This window comes from Pipistrellus kuhlii, unplaced genomic scaffold (assembly GCF_014108245.1).
Source record: "Pipistrellus kuhlii isolate mPipKuh1 unplaced genomic scaffold, mPipKuh1.p scaffold_m20_p_2, whole genome shotgun sequence".
Classification (NCBI taxonomy): domain Eukaryota; kingdom Metazoa; phylum Chordata; class Mammalia; order Chiroptera; family Vespertilionidae; genus Pipistrellus; species Pipistrellus kuhlii.
The window spans coordinates 188,913,930-188,933,276 of record NW_023425515.1 but is presented as its reverse complement, the minus strand read 5'-3'; the positions used below and the strand labels follow the sequence as shown (position 1 = coordinate 188,933,276).

General features: G+C 55.2%; 1 protein-coding gene across 8 annotated transcripts in view; it reads left to right on the top strand.

The window, feature by feature from the left end:
• PRDM2 (PR/SET domain 2) overlaps positions 1–19,035 on the top strand; it is a 106,201-nt gene extending 87,166 nt beyond the window's left edge. For 7 of the 8 annotated variants that reach the window (XM_036448187.2, XM_036448181.2, XM_045585189.1 and 4 more), the window contains 2 exons: positions 16,395–16,538; positions 17,205–19,035. In XM_036448187.2, the coding sequence (XP_036304080.1) occupies positions 16,395–16,538; positions 17,205–17,323 (263 nt within the window). In that variant the 3' untranslated portion in view covers positions 17,324–19,035. Of the gene's footprint in view, positions 1–7,295; positions 7,403–16,394; positions 16,539–17,204 lie in introns of those variants that run through there. The other variant, XR_004989662.2, reaches the window with a different exon arrangement.
• The last annotated feature ends 312 nt before the right edge of the window (positions 19,036–19,347 follow it).

Sequence of the window (19,347 nt, the reverse complement as noted above, 5' to 3'; positions counted from 1 at the left end):
GGAGTTGAAAATGCCAAGCTGGGATTTAAACTGCCTCCGACCTGCACCATCCTGTCTATTTATTATTTTTATAGCTACCCCCCCCCCCCCCCCCAAAGTTTCATTTCCTCTAGATGTAAAAGCCTCAAGTCTCCCCCTGCCTTTGTGAACAAGTAGAGTCGCCCCTTTGTGGGCGAGGAAGTCTTCCTGCTCCAGCAAGACCTTCAGCAGGAGCAGCTCCTGGAGCACCAGTATCTGATTTCACTCCAAACGGTGGGGTGTGCTCCCACGTCCCGGCCGCTCAGGTCCCGCTGACTTTCTAGATTGATCTGATTAGTCAACAGAAATCGTCTAAGGAAAATCAAGCTCACCTTCATTCTCTGGTCTGGAGAGAGGTTCTGAAGCAGGGCCTGGGGAGCCTGCAGAGCGTCTTGGTTGTCACTTGAGAACGTTGACCTGTTGGGCATTAGCCCAAAAGGAAAGCTGATCCGGGCTTGCCTCCCCCTCTCCCTCTCCCTTAGCAAGTATGTGTTAAGTGCAAATCAAAGGGTTAAACTTGTGCCAGTAGTAGGTTATTTTTAAAGTATAGCATTACAGCCAGGGGCGTGGGCGTAGGTCTTATTTACTTTCTAGATTAAGAATTAGAAAGCCCTCACAGACTGCAGTAAATTGCTTGCAGTTCTGCTGTGAGCCGTTAAAGAGGCTTGGAAATACTTTTATTAGCGTTAACTCGCTGAACTCCTGGGGCAGTGGGATTTGTGCTTGCTTCTGTTTCCTGCCTCACTTACACCAGCTGGATTCCTTTTCTGCTGTCTTACAGAGAGACCTCAAATCCAGGCAGGTGTCCCAGAGAACAGATTTTTACAGAGGATTTCTAATGCCTAAATGTGCCTTCCCATGTCCAGCTTATAAACAACAGTTACAAGCCAGGCAGCACCCACGGTTCTGGACATGCCTTGGTAGGTGCTGCCTGAGTTGTTACCCAGTCGGGGTGAGAAGTTGGGTATCACTTTAGCAATGACAGGAAACTACAGAAGGTTTTTTAAAGGACAGGTTTTTATTCTGGACGTATTTAAGAAGATTTCCGTAGTAATGTTTAGACAGGAGCCTTCTGTGCAGTCTGGAATTCTGCTTAGGTAACTACTGAATGTTCGCACTAAATTTTAAGTGTAGCCCTAGCTGGTTTGGCTTGGTGGTTAGAGCATCGACCTGTGGACAAAGGTCCAGGGTTCAATTCCAGTCAAGGGCACATGCCCAGGTTGTGAGCTCGATCCCTCGTAAGGGCCAGGCAGGAGGCAGCCAACCAATTATTCTTTCTCGTCGTTTCTGTTTCTCTCTCTCCATCTCCCTTCCTCTCTAAATCAATAAAAAATATATTTTAAAAAAATCTTAAGGGTAAGTTTTCAGTAGGAATCTTTAAAGGCCTGGAGTTTGTTGCACAGGTAAGTTAATAACAATAGGGAATTTAGGCCTTTAGGATACAGTGTGGCAGTTTTTCATTTTTTATCTTTTAAAGAAAAATAGAATTTCAGCCCTAGCCGGTTTGGCTCAGTGGGTGGAAGAGCATCCACCCATGGACTGAATGGTCCTGGGTTTGATTCTGGTTGGGGGCACAAACCTAAGTTGCAGGTTCCGTCCTTGGTGGGGCATGTGGGGGAGGCAACCAATGTTTCTGTCTGTCCCCCCCTTCCTTCCATTCCCTCTAAAAAAACCAATAGAAAAAATATCCTTGGGGGAGGATTAACAGAAAATAAAAATGGAATTTCAATTTTAAATCATTGCCTTTGTTTCAGTATTTAATAATTGCCAAAGTGATATTTTAATATTCTTATTGGAATGAGGTTATTTAAAACTCACATGGATTCAATTTGTCCTGCAGTAACATTCTCTTCTCACTTGGCTTTCTTATAATCACATCCAACCCTTGCCAACCCAGCTTGAGTGTAGGAACATTTTTGGATGGCTGTTCCCAAGCTGTTACTGGACTGGTAAAGCCAGGCGCATTCTCCAGGAGTGAGTCAGCTGGTCGGCCATTCAGAAAACATCTTAATGGTCCAACTGGATCCCCAAGGCGTTGGGCAGTAGATCTGTGGACGCTTCCCTGTGTCCCGGGGCTTGCAGAGGTCCCTGGGACATGGCCCCTGTTCCGAGCTCTCTGCATGGCATTCTCAGCATCTACAGAGAAGAGCCTGGGCAGCATCCCCACAGCTCCAAGCGAGAGAGTGCCCAGCACGGCCATCTGATTCCAGAATCCTCTTCTCTCTTTAATATATTTGTATCGACTACAGAGAGGAAGGAAAGAGAAACATCAATGATTCTCTCATCATTGATTGGCTGCCTCCTACATCCCCTCCCTATCCCCCTCACCCCGCCTCTGAGGACTGAGCCTGCAACCCGGGCATGTGCCCTGACCGGGAATTCAACTGTGACCTACTAGCTCATAGGTTGACGCTCAACCCCTGAGCCAGGCTGGCCGGGCTCCAGAGCCCTGTCCTTGAAGGCATTGGGAAACTTCTAAACTCGCCGTGTCCCCTAAATGTCTCCTGCTGACATCATCGCCCAAAAGGGTTTGCTGTCCAAAGTAGGGATGTGTAGCACAGTCCATAGCATCAGGGTGGCGGCCATGATCACACAGGATGGAATTCACAGTTCAGGGTTTGCTGCCGGCCTCTGGCCTCCCCTGAAAGAGATGGTGCGGTGCTGGCCGGCGCCAGCCTGGTTGGGAGACTACATGGAGATTTCATCCCAGATGGTGAAATGTAGGTAAGGGCACTCGCCCTGCCCCAGAGCTGCTTGCTCAGCTGTCACTTCCTCCAGGAAGCCTTCCCTGACCATCCACTCTGAAATAAGTGCCGTTGTCCCTCTCCACCTGCTCCTGGAGTCCCTTACATCTTCCATGTGTTCTGTTCCATCTGTCACATCGGTTCACTGAACGCTTCTCCCAGGATGGGGAACCCATCCAGGGAAGCTGCCTGGTGCTGCGTGTACAGCAGTGCCTGGCATGTAGTAGCCGCTCAATAAATATTCATTAATTGAATAAAATGTCTGCATCCTGGCTTCCATCACTTACCAGCTCTGTAACCTGGGGCAAGTCATGCCACCTCTCTGAGGCCCAGGCCTCCTCTCTGTAAACTGGCAGCGATCAGTCCAACCACAAAGGATGCTTGTGAAGACAGACAAGCCCGCGGGGACCACAGGTGCCTCTTGCACTAGCCAGTGCTTCGTAAACGCTAGCCGCTATTGAGGCTGTTGGTGCTGAAAGACGTCCTGTTGAATCTGTTTAAAGCTGATGGGATGTTGTGGCTCCCCTCAGAGCTGACTTGCCGTGTATGTGATCTCATGACAGCAGAGGTTGCCAGAGCCGAATGTCCCCCATCCTCTCCTGTCAGTGCCCACAGTGGGCCCTCAAGGGACCCCAGGGGCTTTTGGGTCCTGAGCGGTCCCTGGGGACCATAGCTGCTGCCTTTCCACACGAGGTGCGCCCACCCCCCAGAACTGGGGAGGGAGCTGAGAGACGGGCAGGCACTTTTCAAGTCGAGGTGAGAAAAGGATTACTTTTATTATGTCAGCTCTCCATAGAACTCTATTGGTTTTGAATTTTAAAGCACCTCCCTCCATGTCACTTTATTTCCCTTGGTTTTGAATTTCAAAGCCAAAATGTACATTTTTTAAATTTTTTAAATTTTTAATATATTTTATTGATTTTGTACAGAGAGGAAGAGAGAGAGAGAGTTAGAAACATCGATGAGAGAGAGTCATCGATCAGCTGCCTCTTGCACACCCCCCACTGGGGATGTGCCCGCAACCAAGGTATATGCCCTTGACCAGAATCGAACCCAGGACCTTTCAGTCCCCAAGCTGACGCTCTACCCACTGAGCCAAACCGATCTCGGCTATTTTTTATTTTTTTATTAAATTATTTTCTGTGTACATATTTTAACATTGCCCCCACCCCCATACACACCTCCCTCCCCAGAGTTTTGTGTCCATTGGTTGTACTTATATGCATGTATACAAGTCCTTCGGTTGATTCATTATCTCCCCCAGATCAAAATGGACATTTTAAAAGGTAGCTTCAGAAGGAAACATTTCATTAGCTTCTTGTAAATGTAACCAAGGAATCCTAACTTATCGACATAATGTAGGAGCCACCACTGTTTTCGGGGCTTTTTCTATATTACCCCATTTCATCATTAAAAAAAAATACTTCCATGTCCTCCCATTTTTCAAATGGGGAGCAGGCACAGAGAAGGCCAGCAATTTGTCTGAGGTCCCGTGGTCAGAGCAGCCAGGTCCAGGCAGTGGCCTCACCTGTCCCTCAGAGTCTGCTCTGCCTCTAGTCCCTGGGCCTGGGAGGGAAGCCTGGCTAGGCCTGGTTCTTCCCAGTGGCTCTTAAGAATTGGGGAGCCCTCACCAGTTTTTGCTCAGTGGATAGAACCCTGGCCCAAGAACTGGTCCCAGGTCCAGTTCCAATCAAGGGCATGCACCTGGATTGTAGGCTCCATCCCCAGCCTCGGTTGGGGCGAGTGCAGGAGGCACCCAGTCATTGTGCCTCTCTCACATCTATGTTTCTCTGTCCCTTTCCTTCCCACTCGCTAAAAACCAATGAAAAAAATACCCTCAGGTGAGGATTCACAACAACAAAAAGGCGGGGAGCTGCTTGCTGCTAAGCAACTGCCCACGTGGCTGAGAAGCACCCGTGGATTTGAAGGAGCTGAGACAGGGAGGTGGTGAACACACATCTCCGTCCTCCCTGGCCCTGGACCATTTTTTCTGTTCCTGGGAGACCAGACTGCACCGCTCCAGCCAGGCCTGGTGTGATGCCACCCGCTTTGTTAGGGAAGGAACAGGCTCAGGTGCTGACTCGTCCAAACCTTGCTGTCTACTGTCGATGTTCTTCTACTTCAGAGAAGGCTTTCCTGGCCACAGTAGGCAAGTAGGTTCCCATGGGTGCCCAGAGCGCTGCTGCCTGGGGCACGGCTTCGGCGGCATTCAGAGGTGAGGTCTCACTCAGGGTCAGAGGGCCCGTGCCAGGGATCTGCCTTGTTTGCAGAAACGGTCGGGGGCAATGGCTCTGCCACATGCGTGCTTGCTGTCAGGAGGCTAACGTAGCTGCTACTTCCCTGCTTTTAAAAACAGCACCGGGCACAAGTTCACTTTTCTTGGAGGCTCATGGTAAGGCCGGTGAAGGCAGTTGTGGAGAAGTGATACCCTCGGAGGCAATCCAGGCATGCAGGATCCGGATGCTTGAGGTGTGACTTAATGTTTCAGGGAGGATGTGCTCCTGCCTCGTTTTTCACATATGATTTATGGATGTTGTCTGCGCTGCTCACCGCTTCCAGATGTGCTGTTAATCCCCCGTGGGCTAGGAAAGCTAGATAGTGGTCTATTAATAGTTCCTGTAAATAACAAGGTAGGTAGGGCCTGAGAGGACACCAGGGGCCTCCCCGCGAGCAGGGTGCGTGAGCAGCAGACGCAGACATGCTGGCGCGGTTTGCTTGTTAAAGATGTCCTTGGTCCTTGGCTGGTAAGTGACATTTGCCAGACAAATGACCTCTAGATAGGAACATGTGAAGTGTAACACACACACACAGATCACCTTTTCCTTTTGAGCCACAAGTCTCGTAAGCAATTTGGGGAGGGAGTGAAGTGGACGTTGGGGTAGAGTGCACAGTCTCTCAGGGAAGGTTTCTTGCCCCGTGAAGTACCTTAATTCTTAAACCAGTAGTGTTGTTCTCTGTACCTCATGCCTCCGTGCTTTGTTCTGGGTTTAGAATAAATTTTTCACAAGGTACCTGTGCTGACCAGTGGCTGACTCTCTGAGGAAGTGCCTGGGGCTCAGTCCATCCCATTGCTTGATGAGGAAGACGTGGGTCCCCCTGCCCATTGATTTGATTTTCTTTCTTTTCCTCTCTAAGTCAGTGTATTACGCCAGGAGTTTTCCAGAGTTTCTCCAGTGACCAGTGCAGAGGTTCAGAGGTGTTCTGTCCTCTTATCTTCATTCGTATTCAGGCTCCTTTGCATTTTACGAGGGAGTTGGGTGGAAACAGGTTGTGTTGACATTGTCCTCATGTAGGTGCCAACCACTTCGAGGCACCCAACAAATTGGTGTTGGATATTGTAGTTGATGTATATACTCTGTGGGGTTTTTTTTTTTGTTGTTGTTGTTATTCTTTTTGTAACTCACTATAGTTGATATGTTTATATCTCTTAAAACTATAAACATGACAGGTAGAGCTGAGAGTATCAGCTAACAGCAGATGGTTTATAAGGCGACGTCCTGAATCATGTTGGACAGCTGCTTAGGTGAGGGGACAGTATTTCCCGGGCCCAGGATACCTGTTCATGACAGTGTTCAGAAAGGGGGCATTTCCCGCCTGTTCCCATGTGTGCGGAGGGGCCCTGGTTGGATGTTCATTCGGTGGACCATCTGCACCACTAGCCACCTGGGAGCTGATTGAGAATCCAGACCCGAGAAACTGTCATCTCGGGGGGCGGGTCTTTGAAATCTTTCTGTCAGCCTCTCACATGAGTTTTACCCAGAGCTTTCCATTGAGTCTCAAAAAGAAAAGCAGAAGTGATGGAAACTTGGCTTATTGACTTATGGCCTCTTGACTTATCCCAGGTGACATCCCAATCCCAACCATCCCCAACTTTCCGGTCATTTCTCCAGGTAGCGGGCTGTGAGCATCCAAGAGGCCATCTTGGCAGCAATCCCCGTGTGACCCCATCAGACATCCATGGGCCATCTTCTCTGCATCTTGTGACGAGCAGGCGGCCTCGTGTGACCAGATCTGTTAGACACAGATGGGAAGCAAGCCTGGGGAAGAACTAGATGAGTTCTCACCCGATTTGTTTCAATTTGCAGGCTCTCAGATCTGCTTCTGTAAAACTTGCTTGGAGGCTCAGGCACAGAACGAGGGCAGGAAAGATGTGGGGGCAAGGGTAGGCAATATAACAGTGGTTGTCTTTTAGACACCGAAAAGACCTCTTCTGGAAATCCTTTCTCTTTTTTCCTGGGGGTAAAATAAGTTAGACATTCTGTGCTTTATTCCATCCCCTCTCCTCCAAAGTAATACAAGACAACACAGCAAATGAAGCACACCCTAAGTGTATCCCCAGTGTCCTATAGAACCCATGTCTTGGGGTGCAAACAAACTGCATGCGTGCACATGTACACACACACATGCATATGTGTGCACGTGAAATCAGGTCCCATGTGTCCTTGTTCAGAGCTCTGGTAGCTTCTACGGTTCCTCCTTAATGTCATGCACATCCTGGGATTTTGTATTATAGATTATGATTTTGTATTATAGATTATGCAAGCAATGATGACCTTCCTCTTCTCAAATACATGCCCCCACAGGCAAAGACCAGGTCTGTTTGCTTCGCTGCTATATCCCAGCATCCATCACAGCATCAGGTATATAATAGGTGTAATTGGTCAGTATCTATTCAAGTCATTGGGAGATCTGATCTTGTTCAGTGTGAGGACAAGAGGCTGCCACGCTTCCTTAGGCTCCGAGGACGATATCTCGTGTTGGTGCTTGATGGCATATGACAGCATATGTAAGTGCAGAGTTAGAAATCTGACTCCCAGCCAAAACAGGTTTGGCTCAATGGATACAGCATCGGCCTGAGTACTGAAAAGACCCAGGTTCGATTCTGTTCAAGGGCATGTACCTTGGTTGCTGGCACATCCCCAGTAGGGGGTGTGCAAGAGGCAGCTAATCAATGATTCTCTCTCATCGATGTTTCTATTGATAACTATCCCTCTCTCTCTTCCTCTCTATTAAATATATATATTTAAAAAAGAAATCTGACTCCCAAAGAGAACACTAAATCAGGATATTGCTTCATGTGGCTGATTTGAAGACATTCCTATTAAAAAGGATAAATTAAAACATAAATGGTGCTTACAGGGCATCTGCTTCGGCCCTGCTTGGACCAAAGCTATCCCCTTGCAGCATTCTCATGCCTTTGGAGTGCTTGGCGGTGCCCCCATACCTGGCACAGAGCAGCAGTCAGTTAAGTGGGTTTGCACATTAAAGCTCAGAAATCCTGCCCAGACCTGCCTGTTTGGCTCTAGGAGCCCGTGTCTGCAGCTAAGTGTCCTGGGCTTCGACCGCAGCTCTGCTCCTGCCCGCTGTGTGTTCTTGGGCAAGCTGCCGAGCCTCTCTGTGCCTACATTCATCATGTATAAAACGTGGTAGGACCACTCAGAGAGGCCTTGGGAAGAGGAAGTTCGCCTCTCCAAGTCAAGTTTGGGCGCGGCGCTCGGCAGGCAGTGAGCAGGGAAATGTTAGATGCCGATGATAACGAGGATGCGTCTAGAAAAACCTGTTCCACCCACCCCAGGCCGGACCTGCTGCTCACGTGGAGGAGACATTAGGACGGTGTTCATCCCGTGTCAGACGTGAGTCCGTGGGCACCCAGGAGTGTGGCTGGGCCGCGTGTCTGCCCCGCAGGGAGGGACCCTCCATGTAGCCAATGAGTGGGCCTCAATCCAAATGGAGCGCAGGGTCCTGGTGCTGAGCAGCCCAGAGGTGCCAGCCGGCCCAGGTCAGTTAGCACCTGCAGCCGCCTCTGTCCCTCTGTGGCACGGGCTGATCTGTCCCATGTTCCAGCCCCAGCCACCCTCAGCCCGTTGGAGGTCAGCCAGGAGTCATGGGACTCGGGTTAGAGAAGGTGCCTGGGCACACTGCTCTCCAGTCCCCTGCACCTCTGGGGATGAGGTCCCTGGCCCACAGCCCACGTGGGTGCCCTGGCCCTTTGTGCAGCATCCCTACCCCGCTGACTAATGCCCGCTAGCCTAGGCCTGGGACGCCCTGCCAGCCACACACTCCAGGGCCTCGGAGACGCCCCTGAGCTCCACAAAGCTTCCCCATCAGGGCAGGCGCCCCAGAGGGTTAGCGTCCGGAAATCCTGTCCCTGGGAGGTGCCACCTAGGACTTCTGAGACCCTGAGTCCCAACGACTCCGAGATGTGGGCGTGGCCCCTGGAGCTGACTTCGTCCTTTCTCTAACGTCTTGGTCTAAGTTGACTTTCAAGGATAGAGCAGTTGCAATAATGAGGTCTTAGCGTCCCTCGGAGGGTTTTTCCATTTAAAAGAGCTTTTTCCTCTGGACCTGGTGGGGGATGGGGGCCTCTCGCCCCACACTGGGAATCTGCTTTCTGTGCGTTCATGTCCTGACACACGTATCCGTGTGTTCTTTTAGGCTTCCCTCCCATGCTTAGAAGTTTCCTTTAGAGAGAGCAGCCTGTCCCACTTGGCTGGAGAGAGGGGAAGGGATGGCATTTGGGCATTAGAACTGATGGGAGGGTGGGCAGGAGACAGAGACTTACAGGGAGCAGAGCTGGGTTCTTCCCGCCTCGCTGGGCACTGCACTGGTGGTGGCCACTTCCTGCGGGTATGACGTCTGAGCCGGCACCGAGCGGAGCCAGGGGTGCAGTGAGGGAGGCCTGCGGCGTCTGAGTCGGGCCCTGAGAATTGTCAGAAAAGTAGGCACTTGGCCCCATGGGAGGGCGGGGCCTTGGTGGTGAGAGAACCTCCTGGAGGTCACTCCCCTGGACAGTTTGGTCCTTGAGCGCCCCGGACGAGCACATTCGGGTTTGCACTGGATGAGGAGCCTGGTCAGGCTTGCTCTTGACCTGTCCAGGGACCATTCTCGGAGCCCATCCTGTGCCAGGCAGGTGGCAGGCAGGTGGCTGGATGAGGCGAGAACAGACCTGCCTTCGCCCTTGGGGCTCGGTCCAGGGGGGGCAGCAGGGGCTGGGGACAGTCGCAGAGCGCCAGGTGCCCTGCCCCCTGGGGCTTCCTTCCGCTGGGCGCCACTCTACCCTTCCTCCCACCCTCCATGCCCCATGTAAACAGTGAACCCGCCTGTGCCTTCTCACTTCTCACTTGCTGGGTGACCTCCTCCCTCTGGCTGCTTGGCATGGACTCTGGGGTCCCCTGTCCCCCTCCCGTCCTGGCAGGGTGGCAGCGGCCACCACAGGGATGTCCTCCTGGCAGCTTCCTTTGCCCAAGGTCATGGCCTGGCGGGACAGCCCTCTGTTGACTGGGTCACGAGCTGCCACACGCTGGGCATTTGGGGTTCAAGCCAAACGTGATCGGGGAACCAATGGCCTCCGGAGGCCGCAGAACCCGGCGAAAAACCAGCACGGGGCAGGGACGTGATTGGTCCTTGGCCGCGTGGAGGCCACACCAGGAGCTGGCATGGGAACAGGGCCACCGGGGCTGAGGGAAGGAAACCCTTCTGCTAAGAGGCGGATTCAGCTCTGGGGTGGGGTCAGCTCCGCAGATGCTGGCTCCCCCTTCCTCTCCTCTCTCCCTCCCCACCCTCCCTCCTGCCCTTCTAGTCCTGCCCCTCGCTGTGACCTTAAATGAGTCAAGGACCTTAACTTTCTGTGCTGCTGTCCTCTCAGCCTTCAAAGGGGCACAGTACCCACCTCACGTGGTTGAAGGATGATTGAATGAAAAAGCCGCCAAGCTTAGCTGGTAGGGCTGGCGATGCCAACTTCTCACGTCCTCGGTAGGGCCCTTAGTGACTGTCCCGGCCAGTGGTCTCAAACCTCGGCCCTCAGCCCCCAGCCCCCAAGGACCACTTTTATTTTCCTCCCTCGAGCCCTCACGTGGGAACAACACTCTACTAGGCCCCTCTTAGACCCTGCCATCGGCCTGGGACCTGCACCCCTCGCCCACACTCCTCCACTCCTGTGCCAGATGCCTCTCCAGGGACCTGGTTAACTGTGGCGTCTGAGCCAGGAGGCTGACCAGCGCCCAGGACTGCTGGGGGGGGCTGGAGGGGGGTCATAGACCTGTGGCTCTGAGAGCCCAGGCTGCACCCCAGCGAGCTCAGTCAGAGTCCAGGGCCTCGGGGTGGGCCTCGGGGTGGGCCTCGGGGGGGGGGTATCCCCTCTCCTGGGCCTTCAGTGAGCCTCGGAGAGTGAGACCCCCACACCAGGGCTCCTCTGAGCTCATGCGGCTCCAGCGCAAAGCCGGCTCCTGTCTGCGTGGGGGGGCTCGTGTGTCCGTGCTGTGGGCAACGGCTCAACTCCTGATGGCCTTTTGGGATATTGACAAGAGCTCCTTGTCCCCATCAGGACAAGGACTGTGTCGGAGGGGACCCAGGGTGTGGTGTCCCATGGCCTGGGTGCAGATGCCTTTCCGGGGACCTGCTTAAATCTGTCCCCCTATTGACTGAGAGAACATAGACGCCGGGCCTCCTGGGCTCTGAGCCACTGTCTCCTCCTCTGTGAGATGTACCTCGGCTCAGTCCCTGCCTCGGGGCTGCTGGGAGGGTTTCAGGAGCTCCCGGGACATGCGTGCGGCCCCCGCCCCCAGCATTTCCCGCTTATCTCATGCTCTGTGGATGACGCTATACATTTTTTCCTTGGATGTCATACTCTTTACAGGTGACACCACTGTGACCCAGAGAGGGAGAGGCGTTGTCCTGAGGCCACACAGCAAGTAACGGGTAACCTCGGGCTGACCTTCCAGCCCAGGGGCCTCATTTGAGTGGCAGGGTCCTCCCTGGAGCAGAAGAGGCTGTCCTGTTTGGGAAGCTGGGGCCAGCCATTTCTGGAAGCGGTGGTGGTTGGTGCCAGGAAGCAAGTGGTGGTTCCTGGAGCTTCTGCCCGTGGCCTTCAGGCAGCCTGGGGGCATTTCCGCATCACCCCAGCTTGTCTTACCTGCTACCTGCGTGCCTTCTTTGCTTCTCCCTCGCCTCAGGCACAATGGACTGAGATGTTTGCCCTCTGAGGACTGACGCAGAGTTGTGTAGGACTCCGGGCGGGCCGGCAGCTGTGTGGCCCAACCAGCTTGGCCATTGCTTTCCAGAAGGTCCCTCCTGACGCACACGGGAGGGAGAGGTGGAAGGCGGCCAAGGCAGGCAGGGTCTCCACTCCACGCCCGGGCAGCCTGGCGGAGCACGTGGGTGAGCCTGTGGGCCCGGTGCGGACTGGAGAGCTCTGGGAAGCATCCGGGGACTGGCAGCTCCTCCCCACCCAAACCCTGTCTCTTCTGTGCCCCCTTTACCCAAATCTGTGCGGCTGAGTCTCTGGACCCTGCCCTTACCCCTCCTCTCCTCTCTTGAACTGGCCTCTTTCAGGCGTTTGTCTCTGCCTTGTCTCGGAAACTGCTGTTACCACAGTTACCAGCAACCTTTAAGCTTCTACAACATCCTGGTTGGCTGGTTCTCAGTCCCGTCTCCACCCATCGGCAGCTTTGGACACTTGTTCTTCCCTCTTCCCGGGACACCTCTCTCTGGGCCGGTGACACCACCAGTGCTGCCCCGAATCCCTTCCTCAGTCCCTGGGCTCCTCCTCTTCGTCCCTCCCCCCCCCCCCCAGGAGCCACCCAGTCCCCTCAGATGCCGACCAGACCCAAATCCATCAGCGGGGCATCTCAGCCACCCACTTGATTTTCCCCCTGGATATCTAACACCATCTCAGATTTAGTCCTTCCAAAGCGGACCCCCCAAGAAGCCACGTTCTCCTCCTGCTATCTTCTCCAGCTCAGTGAAACGGAATCCATCTAGACTTCGGTCATTTTCTCACCTCTGCCCCAGCCCCTGTGGCCCTGATAAAAGTGTCTGTATCTAGCCACTTCTCACAGCCCGCCTCCTCAGCGGCCCCAGGTCCATGCTGCCATCATCTCTCACCTGGAGGCCGGCAGTGGCCCCCTCACTGGTCTCCTCCATCCCACTCTTACCATCCTGCAGGCTGCACCCGACATGGTGGCCATGTCAGGCCAGGCCACTCTGCTGCCCAGAAGGACCACCTGGCTCCCTGCCTACCAGCCCCTCCCGCTGCCCCATCTTCCCTCTGACATCCCAGGCAAGTCTCACCCCAGGGCCTTTGCACGTGTGGCTCGCACGGCCTGGAGCACACGAGGTCCAGGTGTCCACGTGGGTCCCTTGCCCGCCTCTTCCTGGCCTTGGCACATCTGTGAGGTCTTCCTCCTCCACTTTGCAGCCCCCCCCCCCCCACTGCCCCCTCTGGTCCTCCCCTCTGCTTCCTTTCTCCCCACAGTGATCCCTGCCGTCTGACTGCCACATGCTCCTTTATTCACTTTCTGTCTGCCAGGACGGGAAACGGGGCTGAGACCCGGGGCTCTCGGCTGGGTCTCCAGTGTCACAGCGGAGGGATGGTGACTGTCATCCGTCTGGGGGCTGCCGTGAGCCACTCTGAGAGGGGGAGAGGGGGGCTCTCAGGAGGTGGGGTGGCCGGGCTGTGTCCCCCCACTGCCCAGGAATTGGGGGCAGTCCTCACCCTGGTCACACTCCCTCACCTGCAGGCCCCACGCAGCCGGCGCCTGTCCTAGGCCCCTGTGCTAGCAAGCTCTTCCCGGACAAGCGGCCGACATCTTGTCATCTCCACGGCCTTGGCTCCCTCTGGGAACTGCCTCTTCATGCCATTCTGTTCTCTGCTCACCGGTCTGTTCTCTGTCCAGTGACGGGCACTTGGCCCGTCTTTAGTGTGTACATCTCCCTGACCAGCTGCCCCTGCCCCTGGGCAGCCCTGAAGATGAGGGCTCTGGTGTATGGTGGCCCCTCTGTGATGTCACCAGCGCCTGTGACATTGAGCTCCAGGAAGACCCCTGGGAGTGAGGGGCTCCGCCCCTCAGGGCTCATTCGCCTGTGAGAAGCTCCAGGCCGGCAAACCCCGGCTCTCAGATCCTTTGGGGTCCTTGTTGCCCTCGGATCAGGACTCCCGGGACCCTTCTGGGTGTCATCTTCTCCCGGGCCTGGCCATCCTCGCTCCTGCTTCAGTTTTGTTTGGCGAGTGTAGGGCAGCGCATGGGGACATCTCCTTTGCCAGAACCCGTGACCGGGACTGTGGCCCCCTGGGAGCCAGACTCTCCCGAAATGGCACGTTCCTCTCTGCGCAGTCACAGGCGGATGGCAAGGTGGCCTCTGTGTCGCTCACTGAAGTGGCCTGCAGGGCACCAGGCCGAACCCTATGTTTTCCCTGTCCATGTGTCCTTGTGATAAAGTGTAACTTATAACCAGGGCACAGGCAGCTGTGAGCGCCAATAACTGCTAAAGTAGGACTGTTGTAACAGCATGCTATCCCAGCAGCTCCGTGAAGGGGGTCTCTTTCAAGACATCTTGTTGTGCTGGACTCACGGCAGGACAGGCTGGGCGGGGGGCATGTGCCCGCTGCTCAGGACGGCGCCGTTTTAAAATGAGACTGCATTTCTGGGGTTTTCCATTTCATCTTATCAGACCATGACTGGCTGTGGGTAGCTGGCACCGTGGGATGTAAAATCCTGGGTGAAGGGGTTAGGGGGTTGGGGGGGCTATAAAATGCACTGTGGAGCTGGAATTTCAGGTGACGGTGGGGAGCGCCCTGAGAGGATGCTTTTGAGCAAGAACACGGAGCAGGGCGGGGCTCCTCAGGCCACTGGCTCTAGTGTTGTGTCTACACATTCACTAGAGGCCCGGTGCATGAAATTCGTGCACAGAGTGGGGGAGTGTCCATCAGCCCAGCTTGCACCCTCTCCAATCTGGGCCCTGTGTGATTGGGCCTAAATGGACATCTGGACATCCCTCTCACAATCCAGGACAGCTGTCTCCCAACTGCTTGCATGTCTGCCTGCCTGATTGCCCCTAACTGCTTCTGCCTGCCAGCCTGATCACCCTCTAACCTAGGGGTGTCGAACTCAATCAGAGAAGGGGCCAAAATCTAAAATCCAGCCTAAATCGCGGGCCGAATGGTTTACTGAACAGTCATAAACTGTCATTGTGATGGAAACGCAGCGGAGTGCAGTGATGACAGCGCGGTGCGGGCCACATTGCAAGGCCTGGCGGGACGGATTTGGCCCGTGGGCCTTGTGTTTGACACATAACCACTCCCCTGCCAGCCTGATCAATGTCTAACTGTTCCCCTGCCGGCCCGATTTACCCCAAGTGCCCTATCCTGCAGCCCAGTCACCCCTAAATGCCCTCCCCTGCTAGCCTGGTTGCCCCCAACTGCCCTCCCCTGCAGTCCCGGCCCCCCCCCCAATTGCCTTCTTCTGCCGGCCCAGTCACTCCTAACTGCCCTCCCCTGCAGGCCTGATTCCCTCAACTGCCTCCCCTACTGGCCATCTTGTGGCAGCCATCTTGTGTCCACATGGGGGTGGCCATCTTGTGTTGGAGTGACATTCAATTTGCATATCACCCTTTTATTATATAAGATTTGTCTTAACAGATGATTATTGAGGGCTTCCTTGTCAAGGGGGCGCTGTTAACATAGGGGGCTGTATCATTCTTCCTCCCTGTGTATCGGAGGAGGTTTAGCAGCGTCCAGCCCCGCCCACTAGATGCCAGTAGCATCCTCCCTCCCCCAGATGTGACAGCCAGAAATGTCTCCCGACTCTGCAGCCGTGTGCCCTGGCTGAGGACCCCTCCCGTGAACCCCGCTATCTCAGCGTGTCCCCGTCTCTTGCTCCCTTGGGCGGAGCTGGCTCCCGGCCAACACTTGGGGCAGGTGAAGGTCACCTCCCGCCTTTCCTCGCCTGAGGCCCTGCTCTTCCGCCTCGAGGGGGCAGACCTGGGACCTGGGACCAGTCCCTGTGCCTCTGTTTCCCCCTGTGTAAATGAGGGACATACAGTATCCTCCGGGGAAGGTTCTATGAAGAATGAGACAAACAGAAAATGCTTAGCACGGAGTTGCTCCTGCTCAACACATACTTATTTTTGTCAGGCCAAGCTGGGGGTGCAGCAGTACACAAAACCCAGGCCCTGACCTTGGGGTCACGGCTCGGGAGGGGGCAGACTCATTGTCCTGCGGTTGTGACTCAGTGTAACAGGCTCTGTGATGGGGTAGGCGAGGGGCGGGGGGAGCCGGGAGGAGGGATGAAGAGGGAAGGCTTCCTGGAGGAGGTGGTATGCCGGCTGGGACCTGAAAGATGAGTACGGGTTAGCTGGGTGAAGGAAGGGGAGGGATAACGAGATTATTTTTATTTTAATTAAAAAAAAATTAAAAGCTTTCCTGAAAAACCAGGTCCAATTTAATGGGCTGTAGTAGCAAACGGGATCCTGGTTCACACCCCCTCTGGGATTCCTGACATGAAAGTGGGGCCAGGGCAGAGGTCAGGTGCACAGTTAACAGCCTGGCGTGGACCAGGCCTCCCTCCTCTCCCCACCACAGGCGATGGAGGTAACTGGGCACCACACCCCTCCCCAGGTGTCTTGGAGGGCACAGCGCCATGTTGTGTCTCAGAGCCCACGGGTGGGCACTGCTGCTAGCGCCACCTGTGGGGGAGAAACGGTGGTGGGCAGAACCAGGGAGCTCAGGGGCTTGTAGCAAAGCTCACAGCCCATTGGCCTCCGGGGGCCGGAGAGGTCGGGCTCACACCCGGCCTCCAGGGGCCGCCTGGCTGGTGTGTAACCCCTGGTGACGGCGTGTTGTTTCTCTCTGCACAGCTACAGCCTCCGCCTGGCGACCCGAGGCCCCACGCCTGCCGCCCCGTACATCACCAGGCAGTGCCGGAGTGTCAAGGCCACGGCCACAGCTCAGCTCCAAGGACCCCTCTTCAAAGAGTAGAAGCTTCACCTGCTCCCTGACAGGTGTGAAGAGGGGGAGCAGCTTCCGGATCCTTTTGGTGGCTCTGCGGGGAGGGGAGGCTGGGCTTGGGGCTTGGGGTGTCTAGGAAGGAGAGGAAAGGGGGTGAGCATGGTGGCTTGTGGCAGACACCCTACTCCCAGCACTTCTGCATAAACATGTGCACATGTGCACCATACGTGACATTTAGACCATGTAAGAATATCCCAGCGACATGCGTGATGGCCCCAAACTCCCGCGCCTGCACTGGCAGTAGCCTAGGCTAGACTCCACAGGAGGAGAGTGAAAATCCACAGCACGAGCTTGCAGACACGTTCAGTCACAGAAGCCAGGCACATAGGATGTGCACTGATTCATTTCATTTAAATGAAAAAGTGGGGGAAATCTATCTACTAGCGTGAGGCCAGAGGTCAGGATAGTGGTCATTCTGGGGATGAGTGCTAGTGGTTATCCTAAAAGGGGGACAGGGCCCGGGGCGGATGGGAGCTCGGGCCTCCTGTTCTGCTTCCTGATCTGCGTGCTGGTTATGCAGGTGTGTGCACTGTGCAAACTCACCACGCTTCGCTCTCCTCTGGATGGGTGCTGCCCTCCAGCAAACGGCTAAATCACAAAGATGCAGCGGGAGAATGCTGGAGCAGCCACCGTTATTGTTCTTTTCTTTGTCTCCTCAGCACCTGAAGTGACCTGGAATCAGAGAAGCCAAAGGGACTGGCCTTCCGCCCTGCAGGGAGCAGTGACCTGTTCCAGTGCTGGAGCCTGTGAGAGAAAGTGTGTGAGCGTGCACGTGTGAGCGTGCACGTGTGAGCCTGCCTGCCAGCGTGTGGTCTCCAGAACCCTGGGGAGGCAGGGCACCAGCTGATTCCACACCCAGGAGCATGCTCCACAGCTCGGCCTTCCTGCAGGGGCGGGACCCCTTCTACTATGCAATTTTCCAAGAGCTCCTTGATCCTGCTTTCTGCTTCTCGAGTTGTCCTTCTCCACGGCGGGGACCTTGGTCTGGCCCAGGGGTCAGCTCCAGGCGTGTCCGAGGAAGGCCTCCAGGAGGAGGCCGTGCTCCCCATCCCGCCGCCCTGGCCCCCCGCCCTCATGCCCCCCGTCCCTTGCGATCTCTGGGAAACGATGGCTGCAGACAGGCCGGAGCCTCGCCGGCTGCCCCTTGGCCTGCACACTTGGAAACCCTTCTTGGCCCGCCTGCCTGAGCTGTCGGCGCTTGAGTCACTTCCAGATTTGAAGCTGTGGTTAGTCCGTGTGCGGCGGGAGGAAGCCATTGTCCCCTTGTATGGACGGGGTTCCTCCGTGGGAGAAGCGGGGTGGTGGGGACAGGCGGCGGGGGCACGGGGTGGTGTCCTGTGTCCCGATGGAGCCCCTCCGCCTCCCTCGTTGGGACCAGCAGCACTGTGTGTGTGTGAGCTTCTCCAAGGAGCTGCGAAGGGAAACAAGTAGGAATTGGGACATGCAAGTGCAGGTGAAACATGAAAAAGCCAAGGTGGGGCGGAAGGAAGAGAGATTTCTGGAAGTTCTCCATCACCGGCCGGGAGTCACCGGAGGGGCCCCTGCTCTGTCAGGACAGGCCGGGCCTCGGGGACGCGGTGGAGCAGAGCTAGGAGTTGGGACCCGGTGCGGGTGCTGGGTTTGGTGCCTTTGGGGCAGACCCCAGACGAGGATGCCCGAGCCCCCTCCCGCCCGCTCCTCGGCCCCATTTCCAATAGCGACGTGACCAGCCCAGAGCGCAGGGAGGGGACCGGGGGCGTGTGCGTGGTCACACACATGAAAAAGGGACTTTTTTTTTTTTTCAGGGCTACTATGGTTGATCTTGCAACTCTGTGTAAATATGTACGTAGACACTTTTCAAAGCACGTATTTATGTCCCCGACTGTAAATGCCCCGTTTTTAAAGTTTTATAACTTGTGTTATTTAATGACTCAGTCGACCGGCTGCAGCACGGGCTCTGACAGTGGTCCCGGAGAAAGTTCTCGAGAGATCCTCACATGGGCAGGAAAACACTGACCGTTGGCCTGCGTCCCAGCTCTCCTAAATCCCACCCGGCTAACAACCGCTGTTTGTGTTAAATGTTCCTTCTGCCCGCTTCCGAAACTCGCCCTCCGGAGCATGAAAATCCGTGGCTGTTCCTTATCCTAATGATACGATGTCAACACTCACTCACTGGGCTGTACACCCAGCCTCTCCATTCTTGAGGGTTTTCCCCCATTCAGCAGCGGGGGAAGGCTTAGGAACCTCAAACCTTGGAGGTCGCCTTCAGCCAAATGGCAAATCCTGGGAATGTTGGGGGGTGGGGGCGGGAGGTTGGGGGCCACTCCTCTGTCGCACGTGCAAACGTGCTGGTCAGCTGTCCATCCCGGAGACGGGCAGGACATCTGCTCAGAGCTTCAGGAGGAGGGGGCCGTGGGAGCCCGGGAGTGTGGGTTCAGACCTCCCAGGGAGACAGTTGTGTATCTGCCATGTGAAGAAAATTAACAATAAACGTGTGAAGTGCGATTGTAAGGAAGAAGCGTGGGAGTGGTCCTTGGGGTTCCTGTGTGTGTTGGTGACATCTGTGTTGTCGGGATGGGAATGGGCTGGGGAGGTGAGGATGGGGGGTCCCCGAGGGTTCCACTCCTGCCGTGAGAGGAAGCTAAGGCAGCGAGGGAGCTCACAGTGGAAACATCTTACCTGGTGATCAAGGTCACCGGCCTTCAAATGCCCTCCCACCTGCCGGCCATCAGGAAAGCCATCGGACAACTAGGCAAGCCACCTGTGGCTGCAAATCTGTTCTCCTTAAACAGCGTTATTGAGATCTAACTCCTATACCATATG